This window comes from Eulemur rufifrons, chromosome 7 (genome assembly GCF_041146395.1).
Source record: "Eulemur rufifrons isolate Redbay chromosome 7, OSU_ERuf_1, whole genome shotgun sequence".
NCBI lineage: Eukaryota > Metazoa > Chordata > Mammalia > Primates > Lemuridae > Eulemur > Eulemur rufifrons.
This window is the reverse complement of record NC_090989.1, coordinates 274,389,062-274,412,764: the sequence shown is the minus strand read 5'-3', so window position 1 is coordinate 274,412,764 and position 23,703 is coordinate 274,389,062. Positions and strand designations below refer to the sequence as shown.

At 43.0% G+C, this 23,703-nt stretch overlaps 1 protein-coding gene across 4 annotated transcripts in view; it reads left to right on the top strand.

The window, feature by feature from the left end:
• TTLL11 (tubulin tyrosine ligase like 11) overlaps positions 1–23,703 on the top strand; it is a 222,328-nt gene that overhangs the window by 38,921 nt on the left and 159,704 nt on the right. For 3 of the 4 annotated variants that reach the window (XM_069474610.1, XM_069474612.1, XM_069474611.1), the window contains 2 exons: positions 1,949–2,045; positions 8,603–8,736. In XM_069474610.1, the coding sequence (XP_069330711.1) occupies positions 1,949–2,045; positions 8,603–8,736 (231 nt within the window). Of the gene's footprint in view, positions 1–1,948; positions 2,046–8,602; positions 8,737–23,703 lie in introns of those variants that run through there. The other variant, XM_069474613.1, reaches the window with a different exon arrangement.

The following is a 23,703-nucleotide window of genomic DNA, read 5'->3' as shown; positions in this document are numbered from 1 at the left end:
AGGAATAGATACATTTTTTAAAATGGTAGTTTCTTAAACTGGATGAGCTAAAGATGCTTGTGAATGGAGGGGTGATTTGGTATTCACGAGGGCCGTGAGGACTGACATGAGCTAAGGGTGATAAAGGGTCATCGGGCTGTCCACTGACAAGGAGCAGGTGTTGGTCCCTCATTTTACGCAACAAAGCCACCTTGATCTTGGTACACTCTGCTTGAATAGACTGCTTTTTAGAGAAACCTCTCTGGTTAAGGTGTTTCTCCCTTCTCTATAATAGCACTTAACAGCTAGAAGAAAATAACATATGTTGTATCTATTTGTATTTATAACTACTGAATCAATAACTTACAGTCCATTGCGTGCAAAGAAAATGAGTGAAATGCTATAAATTGTGGGTGGACGTTGTTAATGCAAAGAGTGTGCAACATATGTCTCACTCTGGCGCAGCGTTGAGAGAATGTGACTGATTTAAAGGGCTGGAGTCTGTTTGTCTTCGTTCTAATTTGGAATGGTTGGAAAGCGTTGAGTCACAGCCAGTTCATTAGTCATGCTATGTTCTTCCAGTGGGCCTTGGCCCCCTTGACTCAGAGCAGATAAAAATTCTGATTACCTATAGTCTTAGAATGGGAAAATCAAATGAGTTTTTTTAATGCGTTGGCATTTCTATTCCTTTGGACTTTTAACAATCGAGTCCTGAATATGAACTAACATATCCTGACTTTTGTCCTTTAACAAGGTCATCTGAGTTACAGATTTTAAAAATATGTTCTGTAAATTCAGAACTTGTTGGTAACTTTGAGAGGCAGCAGGATGTCATGGAAAGAACAGGTCCTTTTGTCTCAATGAGGGATTTTCTGGCTGCAAATAATTGAAACCCTACAGCTTGTGCCAAAGAAGATTTTAGAATATCAAAAAGTTATTCTCAGGATTCGAGCCTATCTCACAGGGTCCAGGGGCAGGAGAGGCAGCCGGCCCTGTGGGGGTCTGCGGCCACGCAGTCTGTGCTTCCAGGGCTGCGTGGTCCCAGCTCCGCTTTTCTCTCCCCACCTGCTCCTTTTTTCTGTGGCGCAGACTGGTGCTATCTCTGCTCTCCCTGCACACAGCCAAGCGCAGCTGTCCATTCTGGCTTTTTATCTCTCGCAGTTCAAGGGCCAGCAGAGGCTGCCTGGCATCTCTGATTTCCAAATTCCTGGAAGAGAAAATCTGCTTATCTCATCTGGAGTCAGATGACCACTCCCAGTTTGTTCATTTATTAATTCAAAAGGTCTTTATTGAGTTCCAAGAAATGTTTTGGGCACTGGGAATACATCCTGGCCTGGTGGAGCCTGTGGCGGGGTCGGGGGAAGAGAGAGAGGAACAGAGAGACACAGAGAGAGAGATAGACAGAGAGATAGAGACAGAGAGAGAGAGAGAGGAGAGAGACAGAGTGACAAAGACAGAGGGGGAGAGGGAAAAGGACTCTGAAAGCTTGTTCTTTTGGGGCTGGGTCGAGGGTTGCAATTTTCAGGGAAAGGGATGTATGGGCTTGGACTTTGGATAGACCTGGATTCAAATCCTGATTCCTCCCTATACCAGCTCTGTGTGACCTTTGGCATGTTAAATCACCTCTCTCAGTCCCAAGTTTTGAATCAGTAAAATGGGAATAACTCTTTATAGAGTAGTTATGAGGATTAAAGAGAAACGGTGCCTATAAAGCCATAGTAGAGTCTCTGCCACTGTGTGATCAGAGCTCTGCCACTCTGACCAAGTTGTCCAACCTGTTACATCTATTAAACAGAAACCCCAATCTGTTTCTTCATCTGTAAAATGGGAAAGAACATCACCTGCCTCACGTGCCTATTATGAGGATTGAATTGTGTGACGTACGCCAGAGTGTCAGGAATTTATGCATAACACGCACTAAGTGTGGTCACTGGTCTTCTTGTTCTTAATCACATGTTTTCTCTTCCAGTTTCCATTTGGCCGGCGCTTGCCTTGTGACATCTACTGGCATGGAGTTTCATTTCACGACAGTGACATATTCTGCGGTCAAGTGAACAAGTTTCCAGGTATCTGCTGTTATTGTTGGCATTTAAAAGTGTTTCTAGGGCCGAGTCTCAGGTACACTTTTCTACAAAAACATGACAATATTTTGAGATCAAACTTGAGGACTCTTAATTGGGAATTGCTGCCCATACTCTGCTGCTGGGCTATACCGTGGGAAGGAAGTTAGCGCAGAGATCATCAGGACTTAAACCACTAAGGGGTTAAAGATTGGAGACAGGCTTTTAAAGATTTAAAGACAGGTTTCTTGCTCTAATTCCACTGGTGGAAAAGCATGATTTCCACTTTTGGGGTTATGGAAATAATATAATCCCCCTCTAATGAGGGGACTGCATTCTCAAAATGAAAAAAAAAAAAAAAAATAGAACATTTAACTTGCAGGAAACGAAAGTACTAAAATAGGGATATATTACAGAAATGGGATATCAGCTTTCTTTAAGTACCATATTTGGAGGTACCATTTTTTTTTACAACCAAATACACCATCTCCATGCTAAGTACTGTCGGCTGCAGGCAGCCTCTGCTTTTTACCTAATGACGTCATTTCAGTGAGACTTACCCCGCAAGGAGGACTCTTAGTGCCAGAAAAGTGTCAAAGCCAACATGTTAAGAAGCCCCCTCACTCCACTCCCAGCCTCCCAAATACCTTCTTATTTTGTTTTTTAATCTCTACCACCTTCTTCTGTTGTGATGACTATTCTTCATTATTTTCAGTGGCCGAATGAGAGGGTGGCCAAGGATGCCGGCACTGCTTAGGGAGAGGCAGCAATGGATTAAGCTGGGTGTGATACAGCCAAAGGATCAGCCACTTATTTGAAAAAATGTTAATGTAGTGCACAAACCATATTATAATACTATAATAAAATTTTTTTAAAAGACCATCACCTGGAATTTCATCCCTTGTTTAACAAAATAACAGTGTGAATATTTCTACATTTCCTCCCAAACTTTAACCATGTTTAGTTATTATTTTTGCATGGTTGCAGTCAGAGTGTAGTTGCCCGAATATAAAGATATTTTCTCTTAGTATTATATCACTTGTACTTATTTTAAAGGGAGAATCAATTTACTTTGTTTTTTATATTCTATCCCACATCTTTAAGAAAACACCTGAAAGAAAACCCAATATGCCTCCATTATACACTGGCTAGTTATGCCACATCCACCAGGACTTTTCACCTAAGCATGCAGACTTACAGGGTCACTACCATAGGCCACACTTGGCTCAGATTCACTTAGAAGGATATAGGGCAGGAAACAGCTTGCCGGCCAGTCCACGTCAAGCATCTCTCTTCAGGGGAGAATCTGTCAAGAGTCCCAGGGGCTGGTCTCTGGCTCCTCCAGTGAAAGCTCGGGTGCAAGGAGACAAGATCCACATTGGTGGATGTGAGTCTGTCTTGGCTTGGATGCCCCACAGGAGCCAGTATCTCTTGCAACTACTCCATAGCATGGCTTCCAAGGTCCCCACAAGGCCATGTTAAGTTACAAGAATCACCACACTCAGGACAGCCTACAGCTATGGCTTCCTACCAGGTATTTATGCAATTTTCCAATCAGGGATCATTTCAACCACATGTTTTGTTGTCTCCCGATGCAGTTAACATTCCACTTTTATTGGTTTCCAGGGGAACAGAGATAGAAAGTTAACCCCAAACCAGATTTGTCCTTAAAGAAGAAGAAAGGGTTTTGTTACAGACCAAGACTGACTCTTACGGCCAGAGTTCTTGCACACCAGTTTAATGGGAGAGCTATTATTTTCTCTGTCTTGCTACTCAGAAAAGGATATTTTTTGATACCACTAAAAGGACTTACTGGGATATTGGGAGAACACAATTTGGCAGAGAACACCCCTTTGAATGAGGACAGAGTCCCTAAGACAGGAGGCATCAAGCGAGGTTTCATCTGCATTTCCGCATGTGCTCCTGCCCCTTCCAGCGCTGAGAGTAGGAAAGCAGCATCTACGGATGTACATTTGGGACACAGATAGAAATATAGAAAGAAGTACCCTTAAAGGACTAGTTTTCCCCCGTCTGATATTCCACGTGCCAGTGATTAGAACATATGGTTTCCCACTTTACTAACAGCAATTAATTAGCCCCAGTGACAAAGCAGGCTCTCGACCCTGTGGGCAGAGGAACGGTGCGGCCACACCCTCCGCTCTGTGAAAGACAGTCATTCTCAGCAGTGGGGTGACTCCAGTTTGTGTCGAGCCTTAACACTGTCCCTCATACATCCCATTGTTCTAAAGTGCATTCCCTTTGCTTCGTATATTACTTAGCGTAGGTTCTAGCCGGTGTGCCAGGCAAGAATAAACACTTTATGTGCTGAATAAACTGCAAATGTTTGGATATACTCAGATGGAATAATTTATTTTGTTGGTATCAGCACACTGGATTTTAGTCATTTTTCTATGGGCAATTTCCTTTTTTAAAATACTTTATTATATCTTAACTGATGAATTAAGACTTTCTATAAAAATAATCTGATTTAGATATGGCTTTGCTTTAAGAAAGTCCAGAACTGTCTGTTCTTAGCTTATGCACAAGCTCTTTGCTGAGTTTCAGGGTCTGAGATGTATGGCAGCCCGTGGCAGGTGCTACCCAAGGGCCCACCATGAGGAGGGGCTGCAGTGAGGATCTGTGGGGCGTGGCCATCTGTCAAGCACTGGTCTGGGCTCCGGGGATACAAAGTCAAGGAGAAAGGCGTGTAAAGAGAGATGTAGAATACAACTAAGCTCTGTGCTAGAGGAAGCTTGGAGTGCCGTGGGAGTTTGAAGCGAGGGCTTGTAACCTAACCCAGGTTTGCTGGGGCAGCAGGCAGGGCGGCAGATCCTGGAGGAGAGGGATGGGCTCAATCCCCGTGCCAATCAAGGGAGCAGAGCAGGTGCAGAGCCACAGAATGCAGGGAGCATGCTGCTCACTGACCACAGGGCAGTGGCCCCTGAGGGTTAGAGCCGGTCGAGTGCGTGGGACAGCGGAGAGGTGATGGGCAGGGACCTGCGCACAGCATCGTTACAGCCTGATGGTCATGGGAGCCACTGAGAGATTGTTCAGCCAGAGGGTGACATGGGCTAGCTCGCATTTTAGGAAGATCGGCCGGAGGGCCACGCTGGAAGTGGATGGAAGGGCTGAGGGAAGAAACTGCGATTCAGCTAAGAGGCCGCCACGGCATCTAGACAAGAGATGAACCGATCGGTGGCGATGGGAGTGGAGAGAACAGGACGGATCTGACAGTATTTGTTTGTTGTTTGGTGGTTGTGATTTGTTTTCACCAAGAATTAGTGCTATAAATAGTATTTGGATTGAATAGTGCTCTGAATATAGCTCAGTTTGTTTTTGTTTTGTTTTAATTGGGTTAGGTGGGCTGCGTGGGCAGCCTGAGGAGGGCACTGTCGTGCTCTTGGTTAGCGCCAGTGGGAAGCACCGGGCCTGAGACTCCAGTGCAGCAGACAGAAGATCCAGGCCTCGGAAGTGGCAGCAGGCAAGCCCTTGGTGCCAGAAGCCGCCACCCGAGTTAGGGGGCTTTCCCGATCGATAGGGGAACTGTCACCATAGGGACATCTGGGGTTAGACCTTATTGAGAAACCTAAGTAGGCAGTCAGCCTCAAAAAGAGCCTGTTAGTAGGCAGCAGGACCCCAGACACTGGGCTAACGTCACAGACAGGAGGACTCCGGCCCTTGCAGGGGAGGCTTGCGGCACGGAGGAGAGCAGGGAGAGAGGAGGGCATCGGAGAGAACAAGGCAGAGGCCTCAGCTCTGCGCGTTGCCAAGGCAGCCACTCAGGCACCAGGAGCAAAAGATAGGTTCCCAAAATTGGGGGACAAGCAGTGGTACCTCAAAAAAACAGGTAAAAGCCTCCTTATCTAAATGGACTACAAAGTTGAGGTCACACTTTCAGCAGAGGGAGCTGAGGGTTAGAGCTAGAGCTGCCACCGCAGGTCAGAATGGGTCCCAGAGCCCAGGGAGGGGTCACAGGCAGGGAGGCGTCAGGTGCTGCAGCTGCTTAGGGAAGGAAGGCGCAGTCTGGGGCCAGCAGGACGGGCTGTGACCTCCCTTTCACCGTGTTGAGTCAGGGAATATGTGCCCTGGCTCAGCTAGAAACCCAGCTACTCCTGTCAGGGTCACAGTGAGAGGAGATGCCACTCCCCACACCTGTCTCTGAGCTGCCTCTCGAGGCGGGGATGCCAGCAGCTTCCACGAGGGGCCGGAGACTCTCTGGCAGCACTGGCCGGGAATACAGCGTAGCTATGGGGCAGGGACAGAGGTTTTGGTGGAAAGTGGACTGAGAGAGGTCTGCATTCGGGCAGGCTGTACCCTGACGGTGAGCCACCAGTGTGTGGGGAACAGCAGCCGTTGGCTTGTAGAGGCGCTGCGTAGGTTGGCTGCTTTCCGTGGAGAGCTGCCTGGAGACACAAGGGTAAACGTGGCAACAGACCTGTCAGCTGGCGTGGGGACCGACGATGCGTGTTACAAACGGAGCCACTGCAGCTGTAAAATGAATATTTGCTCAATTTATTGGACATCAATTTTCACAGAACTTTCCTGGAGCATCAAGAGCCCTTGTGTACCCCCAGTTCTTCTGTCTGTGTGGTGTGGGTCCCTCTGACCTGCTGAGGGGTTTCTGAAAGGGAACCCGCCCCTGGCACAACACCATTAAAATGCAGAAAATGCCAGGGCTCTGTTTGGTCAGGAGGCACCGTTGACTTGGACTAAGGTGCTGTGTTACGGTTAGCTATGGCGGCTTTCGGTATAACACTGTCACTAGAATGGTAGTCAAATACAGGTCAAAAGATTCGGAAAAGTTGAAATTTTGTTTTGTTTGCTTTATGTTCAGCTCTAGCATTTATAACTCAAAAATTCTAACTTTGTGGGGCTTCCAAGGACAGAGCTGTAATTTCCCAGACTCGTTTCTTGGGAAGCTCAGAACAGCGTCCTCAGTGAGCTTTCTTAAATATTGAAGGTGCCACATGCGAGCGCAGTTTATTAGTGCTTTTTTTTTTTTTTTTTGAGACAGAGTCTCACTTTGTTGCCCAGGCTAGAGTGAGTGCCGTGGCGTCAGCCTAGCTCACAGCAACCTCAAACTCCTGAGCTCAAGGGATCCTCCTGTCTCAGCCTCCGAGTAGCTGGGACTACAGGCATGCACCACCATGCCCGGCTAATTTTTTTTTTTCTATGTATATATTTTTAGCTGTCCATATAATTTCTTTCTATTTTTAGTAGAGATGGGGTCTCGCTCTTGCTCAGGCTGGTCTCGAACTCCTGAGCTCAAACGATCCGCCCACCTCGGCCTCCCAGAGAGCTAGGATTACAGGCGTGAGCCACCGCGCCCGGCCTATTAGTGCTTTTCAAGCTCCTTTATTTCTTACCTAATCCTTCCCTGTATCCTTCCAAACAACAACTGAGACCTGGGCATTGACATCTTGAAGCTGGGATCTTTAGATTTATATCTCTTTTTAAGACGCTGAGGTTTTCAAAGTTTCCTTCTCGGAGGTTCACCCTTTGCTCTCTGAACATGGGAGTTTAGAGAAACCTCATTCATTCTCACTGTGCCCATGTGGAATGTGTGATCATTTGGGCACGCCAAGACGACATGGAACTTTGTATTTTCTATGAAAAATAGCTTTGCTAAGCAAATTTCTAGTGTCAGTAATGCAACTGTTTAGTCTCTTTCAGGGTGAAGTCCATTTTTTAATCTCCATTTTTAGCAGTGATATTTGTCTTAAGGTATAAACGTGCTAAAATTTATAATAAGTTTTACCTATTTGCTTAAAATTTGCTAAGATACATGGTACTCAGTCTCTTGCCAGAGTTACTAACAGTGTTGCAAAAAAAAAAAAAAAATCTACCATTCTTTTAAAATGTTTTATAAAAGTGAGACATTTCAATCCTCTCTGGGCAAATTAGTGAGATATGATCAATGTCAGTGTCGGTCCTTAAAACTGAAGGACTCCTACAGATTGCATTTTTTTTCTCTTAAACGATAAATCATGTTAGGGTATCCTTCCCACTTCCTGTCCTTGATTCAAGGAGACAGATTTTACACTGAAAGGTGTGAAATTTTCTATTTTGTGCCTTTAATACTCATGACAGATTAAAACAAAGCAACTTAATCAAGCTTCTCCTAGTGTAACCAGAGTCCTGGATGATATTCTCTAGGGTACACGATGGAAGGGAGCCCCGCAGTATGTATGGTGGCCCCAAATTAAAGAGGGTGTTAAGTTTTAAGTGCAAGATATAAATGCTTCTGTATTCACTACCTACGGGGATGACAAAGACTAGAATAATAAGCTAGGTGAACATTCTTTCTTTCAAACTGATGTTTCATTTTTACGAGAAGAAAACATCCAACTATTACCTTAAGTAATAGTTTTCATGAATTTGGTGGGTTTTTCCAAACCAGGAGTCACTGCTGTGGGAAGCAACTCATACCTTTTTTTTTTTTTCTCTATCCTGCCGGAAAAAGTGAATATGTCGGGTGGGTGGTTTTTAAAGTCCCAAATAATGGCTACTTTATAGCTGGTGGCCCACTGTTGTTAAAACCTCACAGCGTCTCTTCTCCCCAGGCATGACGGAGATGGTGCGTAAAATTACCCTGAGCAGAGCAGTGAGAATCATGCAGAATCTCTTTCCTGAGGAGTACAACTTCTACCCTCGCTCGTGGATTCTGCCTGACGAGTTCCAGCTCTTTGTTGCTCAGGTAGATGGCACTCCGTCCCCGTGGCCCTCGAACGATATCATGGTTGCGACTGTGTCCCGGGTCCTGTGTGCTGGGAGTTGGGGCAGGGGGTCCCCAGGAAGCTGAGGCTGACTAAGGGAGCACCTCAAGCGTACGCAGTAGGCGTTGGCAGCAATCAAGGCAGCTGGCAGAGTTGAATGGGTGGGGTGACAGGTAGATAAAGTGAAGAAGTGGGTCTTGACACGAGCAGACAGGTCTGGGCTGATACTAGAGCGGGATCATGGAGTCAGGGCGCTGGGGAGCTGGAGCCGGAGCTGGAGCAGGTGGCTGAGCCCACAGGTGGGACCGGGCCACTTGGGGAATCCTAGAGGTGTGGCCTCCCCAGTGTCCCGTCGTCTGAAACCTGGGCGGTTGGGCTCTGTTTAAAGGCCAGGGAGCAGGACCGAACAACTAAGGGGGAAGCCCTTTAAGTGTCCTGCTTTCACTTTGTTCCAGAATCAATTCTCAAATGACCCATTTCATCTCAAAGCAGTATGTTTGAGCATGAAATACACCGGAGCCTTCACCACGGATTGTGAGATAGAGCCAGCAGGGAAGCAGAACTGAATTGCCATCGTAGTTAGCCTTTAGGACCATTTCAAACCTTTGCCAGCAAGTCCCAGAGTCCGCACCATACCTCTGAGGGTGACTCTACAACAAAGGCCTGTCTAATCGTGATCAGGTTAACACTGTTTATCGGTCTTGCCGTGTTGCAGGCATTTTGCTAGAAGCTTGAGATTATTTCTTTTCTTTTTTTTGAGACAGAGTCTCACTCTGTTGCCCGGGCTAGAGTGCCGTGGCATCAGCCTAGCTCAGAGCAACCTCAAACTCCTGGGCTCAAGCAATCCTCCTGCCTCAGCCTCCCGAGTAGCTGGGACTACAGGCATGTGCCACCATGCCCAGCTAATTTTTTCTATAATATATATATTTTAGCTGTCCATATAAATTCTTTCTATTTTTAGTAGAGATGGGGTCTGGCTCTTGCTCAGGCTGGTCTTGAACTCCTGACCTCGAGTGATCCTCCCGCCTCTGCCTCCCAGAGTGTTAGGATTATAGGCATGAGCCACTGCGCCCGGCCAACGTTATTTCTTTTAATCCTCACAGCAGTCCTGTGAAGTTGGTTTTTTTATTATCCCCATTTTATGGATGAGGAACTGAGGCTTTGAGAAATTGACTTGCTTGAGAAGTAGGGTTTAAACCTAGAGCTGATTCCAAGGCCTCTGCTTTTTATAGTCCCTGTCATCGCCTCTGTATTGTTGTGGTTTTAAGACTGAATTATAAACATTATAATAAAATTATGATTTACTAAACACAAAAACAGCTCGAAGTGATAATTTCTAAAAGGAAGCTCTCCACAAGATGGTGGTCATATGGGTTCGTATACATTTCTCAAAATTCATCGAACTATTAACTTAAAATGGGTTCACTTTATGTTTGCGAATTATGCATCAATGAAGTTAATTTTAAGAAATAACCATCAGCTGTTCCCCCCAGTTCCCCACTCCTGTGGCTGCGTGGAATGCCTTTCCTTGCCGCTCTGTGCCTCTGTATCTAACTGCAGTCGCGCGTCACCAGTGACTGGCACACGTTCTGAGAAAGGTGTCATTAGGTGATTTCGTCACTGTGCAAACATCATAGAGTGAACTCACACAAACCTAGCTGGCCTAGCCTGCTACACACCTAGGGTACGTGGCGTAGCCTGTCACTGCTGGGCTGCAAACCCACACAGCATGTTTCCGTACCGAGTACTGGTAAGTATTTGTGCATCTAAACATAGAAAAGGTAGAAATACCATAAAAATACAATATAAAAGATAAAAAATAGTATACCTGTGTGGGACACTTACCACAAGTGGAGCTTGCAAGACTGGAAGTGAGTGAGTCGTGAAGGAATGTGAAGTCCTAGGACGTTACTGTGCACTGCTGTGCACTACTGTAGACTACTGTATACTACTGTAGACTTTATACACACTGTACTCTTAGGCTACGCTAAATTTATTTAAAAAATTTCTTTCCTCACATATTGTGTGTAGGTTTGTTCACACCAGCATCACTACAAACACGTGAGTAATGTGCTGTGTTACAAACCTGAGATCACTAATTTTCAAACCTTAAAGCAACACATTTCCTTCTAGGCACTACTCTGGCTGCATCTCAGAAATTTTTGTGTATTCCATTTTCATTATCATTCAGTTCAAAATAGTCTCTGATTTCCCTTGGGATTTCTCCTTTGCCCGTGGTTATTTAGAAATGTGTTAATTTTTAAATAATTTTTGGATTTTCCAAGAATCTTTTGTTATTGATTTCTAACTTAATTTTATTGACACCAGAGAGTATTATCTGTATTATCTCAATCCCTTTAAATTTACTGAGAATTTTCTTGTGGCTCATACGTCGTCTGTCTTGGTGAAGTTTCAAGGGCACCTGAAAATAACACGTATTGTGGAGTTCTTTGTGCTGCATCCTATAAATGGCAGTTAGGTCAAGTTGGTACTTGGTCGTGATCGTGTCTTCCTTCCTAGCTTACTCCCTACTTGTTCTATCAAGTATTACTGAGTTAATGTTGAAGTTTCCAACTTTAATTGTGGATTGTCTGCTTCTCCTTTTAGTTCTGTCAGTTTTTTCTTCATGCATTTTGAAGCTTTGTTAATAGCTTGATGATTTGACTCCTTTATAAGGTAACTTTCCTTGTCCTGAAGTCTACTTCATCTGACACTAATATAGCATCTCCAGCTTTCTTTGGCTTAGTATTTACATGGTATATCTTTTACCATTTTTTTACTTTTAACCTATCAGCATTTTTAAAAAGTGCTTCTTTTTGACAGCATGTAATTGGGTTATGATCTTTTATCCAGTTTGACAATCTCTGCCTTTTGTAAGTGTCTTTGGTCCATTTAATCTTACTGTGTAATATCATGTTGAATTCAAGTCTACCATCTTGCTGGTTCTTTTCTATTAATATTTATCCTGTTTGGATTAATTTAATATTTTTAGTGTTTTATTTTATCTCCTCTTTAGGTTTATTAGATATACCTGCTTTAAAAATGTTTTCAGTTTTTGTCTTAGCCCTAGAATCTAGAGTTTACAATGTATCTTTAACTTATAACATTTGCCTTTAAATATTGCATACTTCAAGTAAAATGTTAGCACCTTACCAAGGTCTGCTTCTATTCCCACCCATCCTTTGTGCTACTGTGATCTGTTTCACCTCTAACTATGTTATAAACCCCACAATACATTGTTATTATTTTTGCTTTGAAAAGTCAATTATCTTATAAAGAAATTAAAAAATGAGCATATTTGTCTTTTATACTCTCCCATGTATTTACCATTCCCAACGCTCTTTATTCCTTTGTGTAGCTCTGGAATTCCATCTGGTATTATTTTCCTTTGGTCCCAAGAATTTCCTTTAACACATTCCTCGTAGTGAAGGTCTGCTGGTGACAAATTCCCTCGGCTTTTGTTTGTCTGAAAATGTCTTTATTTTGCCTTGAGTTTTTAAACTGTTTTGAAATAATTTTAGACTTATAAAAAAGTTGCAAAAATAGTACAGAGACAGTACCCCCAGACCCTTCATCTAGCTTCCCCTACTATTAACATCTTGTACAATCACTGAAACTGAGAAATGAACATTGATTTAATATTATTAAGGAATCTGCACACCTTATTTGAATTTTGCCTATTTTCCTACGAATGTCCTTTTTCTGGTATAGGATTCACTGCATGATCCCTTATTGCATTTAGTTGTCATTTCTCCTTAGTCTTCTCTGAGCTGCAACTGTTCCTCAGTCTGTCCTTGTCTTTTATGACTTTGACTCTTCTGAAGAGTACTGGCTAGTTATTTCTTTTTTTAAGAATGACTTTAAATTTGGATTTGTCTGATTTTTTCTCATGACAGATGACACATTTTTGGCAAGAATACCACAAAAGTGCTGTTGTGGCCTTCTCAGGGCAGCACATCAGGAGGTATGTGGTGTCATGATGTCAGGAGGTCACGAGGTCACAATGTCTTGTTTCTGGAGATGTTAACTTTGATCGCTTAAAGTAACGTCTGCTAGATTTCTCTATTATAAAGTTACTATTTTTTCCCTTTGTAATCATTAAGTGCCTGGTGAGGAGATATTTTGAGACTTTGCAGATAGCCTATTTTTCTCACACTTTTCAAGAGACAGCTTCATTGAGATATAATGTACAATAAGCTGCAGATATTTAAAAGATACAGTTTGATACATTTTGATATACGTAAAAACCCATGAAACCATTACCAGGATCAAGCTAATGAGCATATTCATCACCCTGAAATGTTTCTTCATGTCCCTTGGGAATCTTTCCCTTTTCCCCTCCCTCCCCACATCACCAGGCCATCATGGATCTGTTTTCTGTCAAGAATACTTTGCACGTTCTAGAATTTTATATAAATGGAATCATACAGCAAGCATGCCTCTTTTGGAGGGGGGGTCTGGCTTCTTTTTCTCAACATAATTATTTTGAGATTCAGCCATATGGTCGTATGTATCAGTAATTCATTTCTTTTATTGCTAAGGAGTGTCCCATTGAATGTTTAGGCTGCAATTTGCTTAGCCTTCACCTGCTGCTGGATGTTGGACTTGATTCCAGTTTTTGGCTATGACAAATAAAAGATACTGTCAACATCTGTGTATAAGTCTTTGTGTGGATGTTTTCATTTCTCTTGGGCAAATGCTTAGGAGTAGAATGGCTGGATCAGGTAGTAGGTATATAGTTAATTTTAAAGAAACTATTTATTGTTTTCCAAAGTGGTTGTGCTATTTTATATTCCCATCAGGAATGTATGAACATTCCACTTCCTCCACATCTTTGCCAGAACTTGGTAATGGTCAGTCTTTTTAATTTTAGCCATTCTAATAGGTATGTATTGGCCTCTCACTGGTTTTATTTTGCATTTCCCTAATGACTAATGATGTGGGACATTGTGTTCATGCACTTATTTGTCATCCAGGTATAATCTTTGATATAATCTATTCACATATTTTGCCTATTTTTGAAAAAATTGGGTCGTTAATTTTTATTGAGTTTTGAGAGTACTTTATATGTTTTGAATACAAGTGTTTATTTATTTACTTATTTATTTTTGAGACAGAGTCTCACTCTGTTGCTTGGGCTAGAGTGCCGTGGCATCAGCCTAGCTCACAGCAACCTCAAACTCCTGGGCTGAAGTGATCCTCCTGCCTCAGCCTCCCAAATAGCTGGGACTATAGGCATGTGCCACCATGCTCGGCCAATTTTTTCTATATATTTTTAGTTGTCCAGCTAATTTCTTTCTATTTGTAGTAGAGACAGGAGTCTCACTCTTGCTCAGGCTGGTCTCAAACTCCTGACCTCGAGTGATCCTCCCGCCTCGGCCTCCCAGAGTGCTAGGATTACGAGCGTGAGCCACCGCGCTTGGCCCAGTTATAGGTTTCTTATGGATGCTGTTTATTAGATTGATGAAGTTTCCTTTTATTTCTTGTTTCTATGAATTTTGCTTTTTTTTAAATTAGGAATGGATATTGGATTTTGTTGCATATTTTTCCTGAGTCTATTGAGATGATCATACGGATTTTCTTTTTTAGTTTGTTAACAGAGTGAATTATATTCATTGATTTTTAAACACTAAACAAACCTTGCATCCCCAAGATAAAACCTCACCTGATCATGATATTAACATATTATTGTTTTTATATATTTTTGGATTTGGGTTACTAAAATTTTCTTTAGAATGCTTGTATCTATATTCATGAAGGATATTGGTTTGTAGTTTTCTCTTTTTTGCAATGTTTTTGATTTTATTGTCAAAATAATGCTGGTCACATAGAATGAATTGTACAGTATTCTCTACTTTTAAATTTTCTAGAAGAGTTTGTGTAGAACTGATATTATTTCTTCTTTGAATGTTTGGTAAAATTCACTGGTGAAGTGTTTTCTTTATGGAAAGGTTTTAATTACAAATTCAATTTCTTTAGCAGATATAAACTATTCATATTATTTAATTCTTCTTGAATGAGCTTTGGTAGTTTGTGTCTTTTAACAAATTTGTCCATTTTTCTAAGTTGTCACTTTTATTGGCATAAAATTATTCATTATATCCTTTTAATATCTGTAGAATCTTTCTTATATCACCTCTCATTCCTAACATTGGTGGATTTTTTTGTTTTTGAGATAGGGTCTTGCTCTGTTGCCCAGGCTAGAGCGCAGTGGCATCATCATAGCCCACTGCAACCTCCAACTCCCAGGTTCAAGCGATCCTCCTGGCTCAACCTCCTGAGTACCTAGGACTATAGTTGTGTGTCACCACACCTGGCTATTTTTTTTTTTTTTAGACAGAGTTTCACTGTGTTGCCTGGGCTAGAGTGCTGTGGTGTCACCATAGCTCACTGTAACCTCCAGCTCCTGGGTTCAAGTGATCCTCCTGCCTCAGCCTACTGAGTAACTGGGACTACAGGAGTTTGCCACTATGCCTGGCTATTTTTTTCTATTTTTGATAGAGATGGGGTCTCACTCTTGCTCAGGCTGGTATTTTTATTTTTTGTAAAGATAGGGTCTTGCTATGTTGCCCAGGCTGGTCTTGAACTCCTGAACTCCAGTGATCCTCCTGCTTTGGCTTCCCAAAGTGCTAGGATTACAAGTGTGAGCCACTGTGCTTAGTCCCTAACATTTGTAATCTGTGTTCTTTCTTTTATTCTTCCCCCCTCCATCAGTCTGGGTAGAAGTTTGTCAATTTTATCAATTCCATTTGTTGGCTTAATAGCTATAATTCTTTGTTTTGTTTTCTTTGGGTTTTTTAGTAGTTCTTTTAGGGGTTATAGTATACATCTTAAATTTACCACAATCTACCTTTCAAGTTATACCATTTTACTTAAAGTATGAGAACATTATAATACCCTACAGTAATTCCATTTTCCCACACCTGGCTTTTGTGCTATCATTTTCATACATTTTACTTTTATATTTGTTATACACCCCATGCTACATTGTTATTATTTTAATTAAACAATCAATTATATTTTAAAAAGATTTAAATAACAAGAAGAAAAAATCTCATGTATTTACTCCTACAGTTACCATTTGCAATGTTCTCTATCCCTTTGTATAGATCCACATTTCTGTCTGGTATCATTTTTTTTTACCTAAAGAAATTTCTTTAGCATTTCATATAGTGAGAGCTTTTTGGTGATGAATTCCTTCAACTTTTATATTTCTTAAAATTAATTTTACATTTGGTTTGGATATTTTCTCTAGGTATAAAATTCTAGGTTGACTTTTCCTTTTAGCACTTTTCATATATTGCTCTTCTGTCTTTTTGCTTTTGTTGTTTCTGAGAACATATCTGTTTTCATCCTTATCTTTGATCTTTTGTATATAACCTGTTCTTTTTCTCTGACTGCTCTTAATATTTTCTCTTTATCATTGGTTTTGAACAATTTGATTATGATGTGTCTTGGTGTAACTTTTTTTCATGTTTCTCATGTTTGGGGTTCATTGAATCTTTGGAACTGTGGGTTAATAATATTCATAAAATTTGGAAAATATTTGCCCATTATTTCTTCAGATATGTTTTTCTGTCCCTCCCTACCTCCTCTAATTTGATTCAATTGCACACATATTAGGCCATTTGAAGGTGTCCCACAGTTTACTGATGCTCTTTTTTTCTTTTAAACCTCTTTCATTTTAGAGAGTTTCTATTGTTTTGTCTTCATGTTCACTCATTTTTTTCTTTATTATATAACATGCTGTTAATGCCATTCAGTCTCCTTTTCATTTCGTACATTGTAGTTTTTATTTCTAAAAGTTAGATTTGGCTCTTTTCTCATATCTCCCATATTTCGACTTAACTTTTTGAACATATGAAATGCATTATGATCATTGTCCTAATGTCGTCATCCAATAATTCTAACTCTGTCCCTTCTGAGTTGGTTTTGATTTTTTTCACTTCATTATGGCTCATATTTCCATGCTTCTATTCATGCCTGGTAATTTTTAGCTGGATATCAGACATGGTGAATCTTCCCTTATTTGAATATTGGGTATTTCTGTATTCCTGTACATATTCTGGAACTTTGTTATAGGATCCAGTTAAGTTACTTGGAAATAGATTTCAGGTCTTGTTTTCAAGATATGTTAGTCATGGCTGGAGCAGTGTTCCATGTCAGACTAACTAATCCTCACTACTGAGGCAGGAATCTCATTTTTGCTCTACCCAATGCTCCATGAATCATGCTGTTTTCTAGTCTAGTGAGAACAGACATTATTCCTGGCTCTGTGTGGGCACCAGGCTTTGCTGCCTCTAATCCTTTTGAGTGGTTCTTTCCTTGGCCTCAGGTAGTTTCTCACATGCATGCACCGATCTGTATTTAGCCAAATATTCAAGGGAGACCCTCTGTGGATCCCCAGAGTTCCCCTCTGTGTAGCAATCTCCTTTCCAGTACTCTGTGCTGAGAACTCTAGCTATCTTAGTCTCTCCTGAATCACGGTTCCCTTTTCTCAACTCAGGAGCCCACTGGGTTCCGCCAAAGTCCCTCAGCCCCGCTCTGCACTACAGCTTGGAATCCTTTTCAAGGCAGTAAAGTGGGGTAATCACAGGGCTCACATTTGATTCCAGTCTCTCAGGAATCACCGTTCCTTGTTGCCTCATGTCCAGTGCTTCAAGACTGCTGTTTAATGTATTTTGTCCATTCAGGCATGTGGGGGAGGGGGCACGGGGAGAGTAAATCCACTTCCTGTTATTACAGCTTGGCTAGAGTGGAAGTCCTCTGAATGCATGAATACATACCAATAACAATAGCAACATTTATGGAGTGTTTGTATCTAGATTACTGTCTTAGTCCGTTTGTGTCGCTATAGAAGAATACCATAGACTGGGTGACTTAAACAACAAACATTTATTTTTCACAGTTCTGGAGGCTAGAAACCCCAAATCAGGGTGCCAGCATGATTGGGTTCAGGTGAGAGCTCTCTTCCTGGTCTGCAGGTTGGTCTCTTCTCATTGTGTGCTTACTGGGTAGAAAGAGGGCTGGCTCTCCTCCTCTGCTCATGACACTGGTCGCGTCATGGGAGCTCCACCCTCATGGCCTAATTACCCTTCAAAGACCACAACTCCTGATACCACCCCATTGGGGCTAGGGTTTCAATGTAGGAATTCGTGGATGGAGTCGGGGGAGGACATAACCATACAGTCCATAACAATTACTTAATTTAGAATTCTTCAGCAACCCTAATGGAGCCTTCTATTATTCAAAGAGATGAACCAGAGGCATAAGGAGGTTAAGTAATTTGGCCAAGGTAACACAGTTTGGAAGAGTGGCTTCAGAGCCAATCATGTGGGAGGATATTTGGATAGATGTGTGTATAAGGTACAAAAATACTCCAGAGAAAGGAATAAAACTTTGCTGGCAGGGGTGAGCAGGGCAGGGGGCAGATGGAATAAAGGGAGAGAGAAGGCTTCCTGGTAGAGGTGACACTTGACCTGATTTTGCAGTCATGAGTTTACTTGGCAGAAGAGCATTCCAGCTAAAACCAATACTAGCTGGTGCAGATGCACCAAGTTATGAAATAGCACGGCATATTGCAATGAGGAGCAGTTTGGTGTCACTGGAGTTTAAAAGAAGAGCATTTGCCAGTAGATGAAGTGTAAGAAGTAGAGGCTAGATCACGGCAGGGCTCAAATGCCAGGTTAAATTGCTTAACAAAGGGCAGCCTTGCAGGGTTTCAAGTAGACGGTGGGGAGGTGCATGGTCAGGTTTTAGTATTAGAAAGGTGGTCTGTTGGCAGAGGGTAACAGTAGATCGGGCAGGGCAGAGGAGACCTATTAGGAAGGATGTCCTGCTTGTGTAGGCAAAAGAAAAGCTGAAGGTTGTATGAAGACGTTCAGACGGGAGCCTTGCACAGAAAAGGGTCCGAGGGGAGGACTATTTGGCATGTGGTGTCAACAGGACTCAGAGACAGATGGCACTGCGGAGGAGGAGGAAGGCACACTGACGCTTTCAAGAGTCTGGTGGAGTACCGTTCGCCAAGATGGGAAACCCAAGCGGAGGAGCAGGTTTAGTGGAGAAGGAAAGTGTTAACCAAACAAAGAAACACGAGGTTTATGCTTTGGAAATAGCTTCATTTCTCATGAGGGGTTCTCAGCTTGCAGTGGCCATTCTGGCAAGCTGGGACACACTGCTCCAGCCACAAGCCAGGAACACATGTTTCCGGGGAGAGAGAAAAGGGAACAGGATTTTCTAGTGAGCGGGGTGGCTAAATATACACGTTTAACAAGCTATAGGAGGAGTCATGAATATTTATGAAGAGAAAACACCCATGTATAATTGTGCTTTATGCCTCCCATCCTGTCATGGATGGGAACTTAGTTTTAAGGTTTTTTTCTGGGGTCCCCTTGGCCAAGAGGGGTCTGTTCAGTTAGTGGGGGGTTTAGGATTTTATTTTTAGTTCACGGAAAGTTAAGTCCTCAGAGAGGAGCGAGCGCCGGTTGCTTAACCGTTGACTGTCTGATTTTAGCCATTTGGGGAGACTCTTTTCTCATCGGTGAAATGGGGGGTTGAGTTAGGTGATGGCTCCATTCTCTTCTTGTTTTAATATTCTAAGCCCTGAAATTTCAAAGCCCATTTGATTGATGCTGAAAGTCCTTAGCACTGGATAGTCCTCTAATACGAAGGAGGATTTCTTTGTCCATATAATGGAATTAACTTAAGGTCTGCTGATGTAGGGCCTGGCATGTGCAGAATAAGACCATAAAACCCCACGGTCGTCTGCTAGAGTGCCCTGGCACTCTCACCTGTTCCTTATAGGATCTCCAGCGAGTATCCTCTCTTCTCAGCCCTGTTTCTTCATCTCTTAAGTGGGCCATGATCCTAACCTCACAGTGAGTGTGGGCACCCAGTGAGTATTTGATGATGAAATGTTTGACTAGCTGCAAACCTGATTTTTAAAAAAAGCCATGTGGTGTTATTATTAATATTTTAATAGCCCCTTTATTTTAATACAATGCATTGACATTAAGAATTCAAACAAAATAGGGCTGTGTAAAGTAGAAAGTGGAAAAAAAGTTCCCACTTCTAAGAAATCGCGTTAACATTTCAGTGTGTATCCTTCCAACCTTTTCCTATTTGTAAACTAATACACACTGTAACACACATAGCTTTTTCCCTTTAAAAATGGGATTATATTATACATTTCTCCTTTGGCCTTCATTTCTCCCCACTAAACATGTTGTAAATATCTTTCTGTGTCAGTGCTGCATGGTATTCCATGGTGTGGATGCATCTTAACTTTTAAAAATACCACCCTGTGGATGAATATTTAGTCAGTCCTCATATTTTTTGGTTCAACAAATGATACTGAATGGAACACCCTCATATAGGTGTCTTTCTACACCTGTTCCAGCATTTCCTTCGGATAGATGTCAGTGTGGAACTCGATGTACTAAAGGATATATTTGCATTGACATTTTTCACAGGTGCAGCCAAACACAAGGCTTTATCAGAGATGGTTCCCCTAATTATGAGGGTAGACAGTGTCTTGACAGTGCCTCAGAAGTGAGCTCTCAGAGGTGTGTGTGCGTGGGCTTTGCTTGTGACTCCTGGCAGCAATAGGAGAAGATGTGAGTTACTGTAAAACCCGACATTTTGTAGGTTATTTCTTAGATTAATCAGGATTAAGTTTATTTCATTTAAAGAAAGGGGGAGATCCATTAGCCAGGCACGAGCTGATAGTCCCAGCTACTCGGCAGGAGGATCACTTGAGCCCAGGAGTTGGAGGTTGCAGTGAGCTATGATGACTCCATGGCACTCTACCCAGGGCAACAGAGTGGTAAGGTTGAAGCAGGCAGCCTTGGAGGTGGAGGACACAAAGAGCAAAGCCAGTTGCTCCGAGCAAAAGAAAAGGCAGGCGGAGGTAAGAGAGGTCGTGGTGCCACTAAGTACCTAAAAATAGTGACTATGGAAGGATCCCAGAGAAAGAGGTCAGGAATGGGGAGGGGTGTGGCTGCAGTGAACTGTGATGACGCCACTGCACTCTAGCCTGGGTGACAGAGCGAGACCCTGTCTCAAAAATAGAAAAAGAAAAAAAAAAAAAAAAGAAAGGAGGAGACCCACATCCCCCCGCTATCCATTTGCAAAATTGGTACCCAGATATGATCAGCAGGTGGCACCAGGCGGAAACAAATAGGATTCTCGGCGGAAATTTCTGTGGAGACTAGAGGAGGATGCAGGCTTTCTTTCCAATTTTAGCAGATGGCCAATAAAAAATTTCCTTGGAATTTATTTTGCATATGGTCTTCCATCTGGGTATTTGAGAAAAGTACAGTTTTGTTATCAAAACAGTATTTATTATGGTGAAAGAGTTTGTATTTCTCAGCAGAAGAATTTTTCAGTAAGTAAAGCCAAAAACCTGTTCAATAATCTTTTGCAGTTTCTTGGAGGGAGCCAGCAAGCATGGGTGCTTCCATTTTCCTCTCCAGTTACCATCCTGAGTTAGCTTTTATTGATTCAGCTCCTTAAGGCTGAATGAAGTGCATTATTTGCAAAAACCCCAGAGAACAATGCTCTCTACTGGGTTTAGAAACTAGGAAAATGTGGAGTTTTAAATGGGTCAAGGCAGAAAGGAAACCTGCAATGTGAAGTACATGTTCTTTGTCCCGGTTCCACACTTACCAGTAAGCGTCCGGTGAGGTGATTACTTGCATCATTCTTCATACAGACAATACGCTGATTTGGCTGACTTTGGGTAACCCAATGGCTTAGCAAAAAGATGCAGTTTAAACTCCTAACCTTGGCTTTTAATGCCCCTGTCCACCTCTGCAGCCGCACCCCTCCCCATTCCCAACTTCTTCCTCTGGGATCCTTCCAAAGTCACTGTTTTTAGGCACTTGGTGGCACCACGCGCTCTCTTACCTCCGCCTGCCTTTCCTTTTGCTCGGAGCAACTGGCTTCGCTCTTTGTGTCCTCCACCTGCAAGGCTGCCTGCCTTCACCCGACCACTTTGGCTCATTCTCCAGACCCCTGCTTAGCTTTTCCTTTCTCGATAAAGCCTACTCCATCCCCACCTCTGGGGCAAGTCCCCAGTAGCACCTGTTGTTTTTCTCTCTTCCCGGTACTTATGCTTATTACACCGCTAGTGACCGCGTGTTTGGTCACCTTCCTCTCCTCCTGTCAGTTCCACAGGGGCCGTGCCGGGTGGGTCTTATTCCTCATTGTATCCCCCGTGCCTATCACAGCGCCTGGCACACAGTAGGCAGGCAAGTGTATTTGCCAAATTGAGTTGCCAATTAATACACAGATGCCGTGGTTTAAAATGTTTGTCTCTTATGAGTTTCGTCATCAAAAGTTGGCTTCTCTGAGGCCCAGGGCATCAGCGGGACCCAGCCTGTCGGTCCACGAGAGGGTGGCCAGTCTCAACCATGAGAAACTTACCAAAGTGATGCGTCCAGCAAGAGTTCCAGGTGGTCGCCGCCATCCTCCCCCTGGCGACGCCCCAGCCTCTGCCCACGCACGTCGCTCTTACACATCTGCAGCAAGCTAGGGACCCGACAGGGAGAACAGAAAGCCTCCGCTTACGAAGCATCACATCCCTGGAGGCCCACGTGACGGCTCCGGGTTCTGGCACATAACTAGTGAAAGACTGAAGACAGAAGCGAGGGGACTCCAGCTGTCAGGAGAAGGCAGATGATTCAGCGCCGCTGGCAGGGGCTCTGTAGGAGCCATGGTTTCACCTCCTTGTCTGCTTTAAGTCTTATTTCCTTTGTTGCCAAAAATAGAGCCTCACCTCCTGCTTAGATATATCATGCTGTTCCTGCGCCCCTGGCTTCACAGTTCAGTTTGTTCACCGGGAAAATGATATCATCCGAAATTCAAGATGCTGCTCCTCCCTGGAAAACGTACTTAGGTCCTATTCATCAGGAAGTCCTTTCCAACAGCCCAAGTGACAACTGACATCTGTGTCATGCTTCACAGCTAACCAAGTCCTTTTTATATACATGACCTCTTTTATCCTCGCTCAACTTGAGAAGGTATCATTATCTCCAATTCACAGATGAGGAAATAGAGGTTCAGAATTGCAGGTACTCGCTCCTGCTTATATGTGGTTATACAGCTGCTGGTGTATGCAGGTATTCTCCTCGCTTGGTTTTGTGCAATCGTTTCTGGAGATGTAGTAAGTGCGAAGTGCTGGGGATACAAAACAAGTTAGAAATCTCCTTGCCCGCAAGGTGTCTGGTATAGAAGGATGATCATTCATTCATTCATTCAGTTGGACGTTTATAGGCTGTTGATCCTGTTGTCTTTCCACTACATCTTGTTCTTATTCACCACCTATAGATGAGGAAGCTGAAATTCAGACAGTTAAGTATGTTACCCAGAGTCCCATGGCTTATAGGTTCATGTAGCCAGGACTAGGATCTTCTGACTGTCCCAGTTTTCTTTAGTATCAACAAATATTTACAGAGTGCCTTGTACATGTCCAGCACTGGTTGACTGGGGAGCCAGACAAAAGCTGTGGTCTCTGCTTATGAGGGAGGGTACCTCTTAGCAGAGGAGAGAGCTGGCCCAGGGGAGACAGATGGCACAAGCTGAGATGGAAGTAAGCACAGGCACTGTGGGAGCCAGAGTAACATGGAGTGGGAAAGACGGGGAAATGGAGAAATCAGAAAAGCTCCTATGCAGTCATTTAATGTGAAATGAAACACGAACCGCAGTCAGGAGACCTGGGTTCAAGTCCTGACTCCGCCTCTTCACTGAGTTTAGGACCCTGGCTAAGTCCCCTGACCTTCCCCCTCCCCTCAAGGCTTCAGTGCTTCTTCTGCAAAAGGAGAACATTGTAGATTGTCACTAAGATCCCTTCCTTCTAATTTTTTATGATTCTATGGGTTTGGCTTTCCTGGACTTCCACAAAACTCTCCACTAGAGTTAAAATTCTGCACAAATTTCTGCTGCCAAAG